This window comes from Bombus pyrosoma, linkage group LG10 (assembly GCF_014825855.1).
Source record: "Bombus pyrosoma isolate SC7728 linkage group LG10, ASM1482585v1, whole genome shotgun sequence".
Taxonomy (NCBI): domain Eukaryota; kingdom Metazoa; phylum Arthropoda; class Insecta; order Hymenoptera; family Apidae; genus Bombus; species Bombus pyrosoma.
Window position 1 is genome coordinate 14,146,145 of NC_057779.1, and position 10,213 is coordinate 14,156,357.

A 10,213-nucleotide genomic window follows, 5' to 3' on the forward strand; every position below is an offset into this window, starting at 1 on the left:
TTTTATCATCAAATAATATTTTTATTTTCATAACATAGATTATTATAATGCGTGATCTGTTGCTTTTTTTTTATAGAAAATAGCAGCATAAAAATAAGGAGATTTTAGGACTATCACCGAAAACTGTGTGACTCGATAAAAATATCTTGTAATATATACAAAATAAATATATAGGCAAAGATTTAAACGACAAGGGAACGTGTAAATTCAGATACAGTGGATTTTATAATTTTTATAAATTACAAAGGGCAAGACGATTGTACTTTATCCTAACAATAAGAGAAATGATCAACAACGAAAGCAAATTTATTCACAATGCGCAATCTAATCTACAAATCTAATTAAGTAATAGAATTTTAATGGTACATATATAACAAAATGTTAATTTAATCAGACATTCGCTAAGCGCGGAATGAAAGAAAAATTTTGGATTATCCTATACATTGGACGGATACCTGATAAGCTAATTTTTTTTACTTGTTAGTAATTTGTTTTAATCTTAAAGTAACGTCATAACGAAAGAAATTGCAAGTAAACGCAAGATTGAAAAGACATATAACAACGAATCTTAGCCCAAAATTAGATAAAAACGAGAGAAAGCAGTTTATTTATACAGATTTGCGTGTAATATGAAGAATATTTCAATCAATCGATTAAAGAATTCTTACTAATCGTGACGCGAGAGTATAATCACGACAGGCAGAGGATAATTCAAATTAATAATCCTTTATTGTACAATCACGCCATACGTGTTGAATTTATATACACAAATTGTACAAAAGTGTTAATTTTATTTAGAGTAGTTTCGTATGAAGATATAATAATTAAATAGACGATTAGAAATTAAGTAAAGCTATCAGCACAGTTACGCAACTACTGTAATATATGTCAACCGTTCTACTTACAATTAGTACGCGACTAACGAGGTATGCCTAACTATAAAATCTTAACGAACTGATCCTGATTACGTAGAACCATTTTAACACTGACACTATTCGTTACGCTAATAAGATTTTAAACTGTCTTACGCTTCCAGAACAGCAATTCTTTTAATTAATTAATCGATAAATTGGCCAAATTGTTCTTATAGTGCAAGAAAATGATAAGGACATAAAGGTGACGAATGGTCAATAAAATTTATTTGCGGAACACTAATTGCGTTTGAATTTAGGGTCGTTTAAAATGGCGCTCCTTCGTATAATTGCTCTCTAAAAGTAACGATTTTTATTACGGGCTTGAATGTCACTATGTTAAAGGATACCGTATTTCGATTGGAGAGAACGATAGCCGATAATGGCTAGAGCAGCGATGAACAGCGATTGCGTAATCGACGCGCCCGTCGCGGAATTGCAGAGGTCGGTACTGCAAATATGGCAGGACTCGATTATGTTTCGACCTGAAGTCATTGTAGTGCTGCAAGGACCATCGGTGATGTCTGCTTCATCGACGTTCAATGTAGAACACTGGCGTATTACTACTCGTTCGTTATTTTCTGCAAGCAAAAGTACTCGTTGGAATTTTCTCTAGACAGTTTCAAAAGTATAGCTGATTAAATATTTAAGATATTATATTCAAGTATGAACGCAAGCAACGAGAAAGGCAAAAAAGCAATCCTGTGATTTATAATTAAACTCATGAAAATTCGTGCATCTAGTTTATAGTTCTTTTTGTTATTAAATACATGACCACAGCGCATTAAAAATTTCTATTAATCTTTACTAATACATATTGTATTAATTACGAAATATGTATTTATATTTTTTGAAAAAGACGAACTTATATATACTTATCAAATCTTTAATTAATAGCTTTAATACGTTGTAATATGTATTATATTTTTCAATTAAATCTGTTAAGTATGTTTAGACAGTATCTTTGCGTTTGATCGCTTCAAAGGTGCATACTTTCGTACCTGATATCAAACATAAATATCTTGAAAACTATTAGTAAATGCAAGTATTATATACTATATATAATATATTATGTAATATTAATAAATACAAATATTAGAAAAGAATTAAACTAAAAAAATTAATTTAAATTAATTCATTGAAACTTTTCCTTTAAATTAAAACTTATAGAAATATTAAGTTTGGAAGGTGTATCAAATAGAAGTAAAATATTTTCAGGGGACGTATTATTTAGTGTAAACAATTTTTACATGGGCGAATGTTAAATACATGAAAGGAAATCTCATACTTTTAAACGGAAACATATTTTTTTAACGTATTGATCGATGTTGCTGCTATTATTCATAAAATCATTAAGCTATTAATAAGATTATCCAGCTCGTGAAAGGAACATTAGATTAGGAGATATAATAATTTATAACACTTATATATAATATGTGTATTTTTTAAAATGACAAGCATATTTTTGCTAGAAAATAATACAGAAAGAATGAGACAAAAAGAGAGAAAAATGAGACTAAAGAGAATTCTAGACTATTAGTATGAAATGAAATCTTATTCGTCTCATACATCAGCTACGTGATAAATTAAATCATGCGCACCTCGAAACCATTCAACTTTTATTTGAAATATTTTTCGTTATTGTCAGCAATTTCGAAAATATTCGGGATGATTGATTTAAAGAAAATATCCTCTATATTGATGGATGAGTTTCATGATGGTATAAAATCATGAGATTATTAGTTTCCGATGACAATGTGATATTGAAGCAAATTATTGTCAGCTTTGAAAGATTTGCGTACTACGTAACAGAATACAAATAGATACATACGTAGTATACGTTTGAATAATTTCCGGATCGCGCTTGTATGTACACATAACAAAATATGCTATATGTGACGTTTCCTTTTGTGTTTCTGTTAAAACGTAGTGTTATTTGAACGATATGGTGCAATAGATTGTGTAATACTCGTGATTCAAAGTATATGACGAAGTAGACTGAGGAAATAATTACGGTATTGCGCATTTAAATAAACTCAGATTTCTTTATAAACCGAACATCGGAAACGAGGAAAAGACATTCTAATGGAGCAAATAATATCTAACTTATCTCTTTGGTTTGAAACACGAGTAAAAAAATTATTGTAGCTATTGTTCACTTCGAAAATAAACAATTTAAAGCTCGAAATATTCCAAAACAAGGAATTAACCGATAAAGCATTTTTTATGTATTCTACCTACTTCCTGAATTTATATTTCATTACAAGATATTCTAAAATTTCGATAAAGTCTGCTGGAAAATGAAAATCATACAAATGTCTATGCAATCAAACGATCGTTATTTATATTGTTACTACAAACCAAATGCATTTTATTTTATTAAGTAACTTTGATTTTCCAAATGTTGTTGTCGTTTTCATGTTACACAAATTTTATTAATCTCTCAGTTATCATGCATGTATGAATATCGTTAATCCTAAGATTACGGCTACGTTAGTAGGATTAACCTTGATATTCAAAATTTTACGACGGTGAGTGATTTTTCTTTAACACGGGCGCGGTTTTGACCTTGACAACATATTATTATCGTGATTATAGTGTAGAACGCAGCAGCGCGTGCTGTGACTCACGAGTGAAACATGGTATGTCGTGGCGATTAAGTTGGAGACGATAAACACTAGATTATGATGTTCTCTAGTTTCACGTAGTATATACACATATATCAAATACGTCATCCAATGTGAGAACATCGTACGTAATTGAGTAATAAATTGCTATGCTTATGACGAAACAGGATGTCTTAAAATATGAGCACATTTATGCACATTCAAATTTCAGTCGCACTATATCAAGTCATTGATTGTAATAATTGTTATTATTATTACAAATGCATTTCGAAAAAAATTAAGTATAAATATAAAATTAATAAAAATTCTACAAAGAAACTTTTAATCATTTGCAGTTTAATTTGCAATTATATTATGAATTAAAAATTATATTAGACAGTACACAATTTTTAATTATTTCGTTTTAGTATTTTCTAGGCTACATCAGAAATATGTTTTTTGTAAAGCAACGTTGACAAGAATAAATTATTTTTTAATAAATTATTCGTCAAACCACTTACCTCTTCTCACAATTTTTCTGCATACATGTTTTACCGGTTCGTAAGATCCAGTTTCGCAAAGTTTCGTATAAAACGCCGCTTGATGTTCTGTAATGTTCAGTGGATCACCACACAGTACATTATTGTTGGAAGCGCAATCCCAACATCGTAAAGCTAAACCTATAACATATGTAAATACATTATTAAATATCAGTAAATATAGCATATGAAATGCGACAAAGTAAAATATATTGTTAAGCAAATTTTCTTGCGTCATATCTTAAACGGTACTAAATCTCAAACATGATTCTTAAATATACGTATCATTTAATTAAATACGATTTTGGAGTATTTTCACATTTTTAGCTCTGTCTTTATTATATATTTTATTTATTATAACAATCAAATATTTAGAGAACTTTTCTGAGAAATTTTATAAAATGTTTTGACGATTGCTCGCTCTTTCCCGTCGCTCCCCCCCCCCCCATACTATAGCGGTAAATGACGGAATGGTTAAGAATGGAATTGCTCTATACAATTTGTATTATGTCATCGATACTTACAAATTATACGTAAGTATGATCATCATCTGATCATCTACTAATCGAATATAGAATATGTTGCATATAATTCCCGCAAACTTACACTCCGCTTAAATAATCACAATAACAATTAATATGATTTTATTTATACTGATTTATATTAATATTAATATTGATATTATATACTATAACATATAATATTAATGTTATATATTATTATATAACGTTACATTATTATATCAACTACTCGTACTTGGTTTTTTATTTTACTGTGTCATGGGCATGACGTAGCGCGACATATAGTAAACAAACAAATGACATCAATAGGCGACTTAATATATCTGATAAAACGATAATAATGAACATACTAACACGAAAACAAAAGCAATAATTAAAATCGTCAGTAGAGCAAGCGAGGACACAAGAATAGTAATGGTCGAGTTTAATGAGCAAATAACGTAACGTAAATCTTGCTTACTGGCCAAATAAATCATTACCTTTGTTACTCGACATTAGTTTACAAATTTCATTTTTTCCGAATATTTTAAATTTTTTATAGCTTGTTTCACACGAATCGATACATTTATATCGTATTTATGAAACAATTTGCCTTTCTTATTTCTTTAAATTACAATTCGTACAATTCATTTTCCAATTATTTTTTCTAACTATCCCTTAAGGATAGACATAAGAGTCTTTCAATTTATATTCTACTCATAAATTTTCTGTCGTACCGAAACTATCGTTATTTCTAGCGATATCACGAATTTATTGCACTTCAACAATAGATTATTAGATAATTATACGATACGCGGTTAAAGAATAATGCAAATATACGAAACGTTAACTTATTCACTTGGCCTTAATTTTATATATCAAAATATTTAATACGTATTACATTATATTGTTATATTAAGACGTATTCTACATGTTACTAATTGTTTTACCTGATTGCGAAAGGACAACCAGGCCGAAGATGACCAACATCCATGTTAATCTGGAGGACATGTTGATTCAATCACTTCTCGTATCTGTATGGCTTCCGAATTAATCTAATCGATGAATACTTTACACCGTGAGTGATACAGCCGCTTAAGATGTCAAAGGCGATATCATGTGTATCCAGAAATAGATAGAGAGAAACTGCTAGCGTCACAGACAGTGTTCACTTCGTTACTGAAGAGGCAACACCCCCTTTTTGCCGAGAACCGAGAACATACACACGGTCTCCTTCTTCCTTGCTCCCTCTCTTCTTCGAGTTTCTCCGCGCTTCTCGGGGCACGCGGCTAACACGGTCCAGTCCAATAACATATCGCATGTAATAACTCCGTAACCCCTCCGTGGATCATGCAAGCGCAAGGAAGTAGGAGTCAAGAGCAAACAACGAAAGGAGCCTTTTAACAGAACGCAACAGACGAAACGCTAATTACATTCCAGGAGTGAGGGGGAGAAGGGAAGAGAAAACAACATTGCTCGGGGCCCTCATTGGACTCATTAGGACAATTACCGACCGGTTAAACGCTCTCTAGGGTCTTTCGAGGTTTACGATGGAAACTGGAATACGCAATTGTTTAGAACTTGAAGATTCTCAGATTGAGATATGGAAATCTGAACGAATTAACAATTAAATAACGTTAAGTTTTTCTTGTAGAACACCACGTGCTGCAATATTGTTAATCTTTTATTATTAAACATTTACGAGTATCAACGACTTATTATTATTGATCATCCAGTAATTAACATTTAGCCAACCGCGTGCGCCACAGCGAGCTATATGTTTCTCATCGCGATCGGGCAAGCCAACCTATATGCTGTCTATCGCGCATTTTTCAAAGTATCCAGGATTAATAGTCACTACTTAAAAAACAAAGAAGTCTAAAAATTATTTAAGTGGTCAATTATATTTTGTAGTAATGATTTTATATAACGATTTCACATATTGTTTATATAAAAGATCAAATTAAAAGTATAAAAAAATATAGGTAAAATTAAAAATATTATAGGTGACTAAAGATAAGTAACACGACTAGAACGTGAAATTAAAAATTCACAATGCATTTTAATATTTTTTAGTATTTTAGTATTTTTAGTATTAGTATTTTATTATATACTGTCCTTTATAAGAGCAGAGAAAGTGGCGCAATTAATTGGGAACAATTCCAGGTAAACAATAACTGATAATAACAAAAGAAAAGAAAAAGAAAACGCGTTGCAAAAGTAAAAAAGGGAGATCTCCCTGTTTGGTCACGCAGAAATGTATTGTACTTTACAGACGGGAGATCTCCCTATTTGGTTAACTAAGTGTTAAGATTGATAAGACTCTTGATATATTCGATTGGATTGTAAATCGAATTCAATGACTTTATTCCTGTTGCAATGACTTTAAACTTTCATCGCTACATCAGTTGCATGAAAAACTGTTGTGTATGTTCTCAATTTATTTTAATTCCAATTGGTTACAGATGTCCAATAACTGGATTGTAAAGTGAATTTGCCGACTTGTTAAGAAAGACTTGTCAGGGGTCAGAAGATCGTTTAACCCTGCCTGACATTACCGAATTGACTCGAGCATTTAATCCCCCCCTCTTCACCCAGATGCGTCAATACGTAAAGATGTGTACATCCGAGCATACACGATTTTATAGGTGTTGGTTAGAACATCACCATCATCGATACAAAGGTTACATCGAGTAGACTGTCTCCCTGTTCATTCATAAAGCCATTTAATTTCTGACTTGTAAGTCAACAGTCTTTTCCGGCCAATCAACATCGTCGTACTCTCTTTCAGAAATTAAGCGTATATGATGTGAAAACAGAGAAAAAAATGCTTCGTTATCTAGTACAGGTTACTCGTAGAGTAAGGAAAGCGAAACAGATGTAAATCTGTAATGTGAAACACATCTCGATAATTTTAAGATTTTTAAGGAAATGAAGATATATTTCGGAATTCTTGTAAATTTATATATAAGATTATTAATAATATCATGCAGTTATATAAAGCGCAGAGAGAAAACAGCTTATTATCAGCAGTCTACCGACATCAATGTTATTTAATTGCGCTATTAATTGCCAGCTTATGTTTCCGTTACATTTTCCTGCATTGTAACATCGACCGAACATCGCTTATAAGTGTAAACAACATTTTCGTAGTTTCCACTAGGTTCTATCCAGAAGCAACTCTGAACGTCTGTATTTAATGTTAAAATTATAACAGATAATAAGCCACATTGCAATGAAATTCTGCAAAAAATTAAATTATTAGTCAATCAAGAACATAACACAAAATCGAGCCTGTAAAAAATCGAGTTAAATTTATTTTATCAAGAAAATACTACGGAAAAACTGGGAGTGAGCTACATACTTCAACATGAAGCAATAGGACGAAATAAAAAATCATGTAATGAAACATAAAAAAATAAAAAATATCGCAAAATAATAAGAAGTAATATAGTATAAGGAAATACAATATAACATAATATAATATAACGTAATACTATATAAAGAAATATATTACAATGTGTTACATTACAACGTAATACATTTTTACGTAACACTACATAACGCAATACTACACAATGTCATACCATATATAAAGTAATACATTATAACATAATACTATGTGTTGTAATACGATATAACGTAATACTATATACCGTAATATGTTAAGCAGCAATACTGTAGAACGTAATACCTTATAACGTAATACCTTATAACGTAATACCATATAACACAATACCTTATACCGTAACACTATATAAAGTGAAACTATATAACGTAATACGTTATAACGTTATACTCTATAACGATATACTATACAACGTAATACTATACAGCGTAATGCATTATAACGAATTACGTTATAACGTAATAATATCTAATGAAATACGATTTAACGTAATACTATACAACGGACTCCAACATGACGCAATACATTACAACGAATTACGTTATAACGTAATGCTATATAACGAAATGCAATATAACGTAATAAGTTAGAACATAATATTATATAACATAAAACCATATAACGTAAAGTTATATACCGTAATACCACATAACATAATACTATATACCGTAATATGTACCACGCAATTCTACATTATAACGTATAACATTATGTAGCATTACGATATTGCGTATAACGTTATGTAGCATTACGTTATAATGTATAACGTTATATAGTAACAAGATATAACGTATAACGTTATGTAGTATTACGTTATAACGCATAACATTATATAGCACTACGATATAACGTATAACGTTATGTAGCATTACGTTATAACGTATAACGTTATATAGTATTACGATATAACCTATAACGCTATATAGTACTACATTATATCGTATAACGTTATATAGTATTACGGTATAACGTATAACGTTATGTAGCATTACGTTATAACGTATAACGTGATGTAGCATTACGATAAAGCGTATAACGTTATGTAGCATAAGGTTATAACCTTTAACGTTATATAGTATTTCGATATAACGTATAACATTATGTAGCATTACGTTATAACGTATAACCTTATGTAGCATTACGTTGTAACGTATAACGATATGTGGCATTACGATAAAACGTATAACGTTATGTAGCATTACGTTATAAGGTATAACGTTATGTAGTATTAGGTTATAACGCTTAACGTTATATAGTATTACATTATAACGTATAACGTTATGTAGCATTACGTTATAACGTATAACGTTATATAGTATTACATTATATCGTATAACGTTATATAGTATTACGGTATAACGTATAACGTTATGAAGCATTACGTTATAACGTATAACGTTATGTAGCATTACGATAAAACGTATAACGTTATGTAGTATTAGGTAATAACGTTTAACGTTATATAGTATTACATTATGACGTATAACGTTATGTAGCATTACGTTATAACTTTTAACGTTTTATAGTATTACATTATATCGTATAAAGTTATGTTGCATTACGTTATAAGGCATAACGTTATGTGGCATTACGATAAAACGTATAACGTTATGTAGCATTACGATAAAACGTATAACGTTATGTAGTATTAGGTAATAACGTTCAACGTCATATAGTATTACATTATGACGTATAACGTTATGTAGCATTACGTTATAACCTATAACGTTACGAAGTATTACGTTATAACGCATAACGTTATATAGTATTACCATATAACCTATAACGCTATGTAGCATTACGTTATAAGGTATAACGTTATATAGTAGTAGGATATAGCGTATAACGTTATGTAGGTTTACGTTATAAGATATAAAGCACTGTAGCATTACGTTATAAGGTATAACGTTATATAGTATTACGATATAACCTATAACGCTATATAGTATTACATTATATGGTATAACGTTATATAGTATTACGGTATAACGTATAACGTTATGTAGCATTACGTTATAACGTATAACGTTATGTGGCATTACGATAAAGCGTATAACGTTATGTAGCATTACGATAAAACGTATAACGTTATGTAGTATTAGGTTATAACGTTTAACGTTATATAGTATTACATTATAACGTATAGCGTTATGTAGCATTACGTTATAACGTATAACGTTATATAGTATTACATTATATCGTATAACGTTATATAGTATTACGGTATAACGTATAGCGTTATGAAGCA

At 30.2% G+C, this 10,213-nt stretch overlaps 1 protein-coding gene across 1 annotated transcript; it reads right to left on the reverse strand.

Moving 5' to 3' along the window:
- LOC122571569 lies at window positions 1–5,793 on the reverse strand. Its single transcript, XM_043735494.1, has 3 exons — window positions 5,507–5,793; window positions 4,039–4,197; window positions 1–1,492 (listed from the first exon to the last, which is right to left on the reverse strand). Exons 1-3 carry the CDS (start codon window positions 5,565–5,567, stop codon window positions 1,251–1,253), a joined length of 462 nt encoding a protein of 153 aa, XP_043591429.1. The 5' UTR covers window positions 5,568–5,793; the 3' UTR covers window positions 1–1,250.
- Between the last annotated feature and the right edge of the window lie 4,420 nt (window positions 5,794–10,213).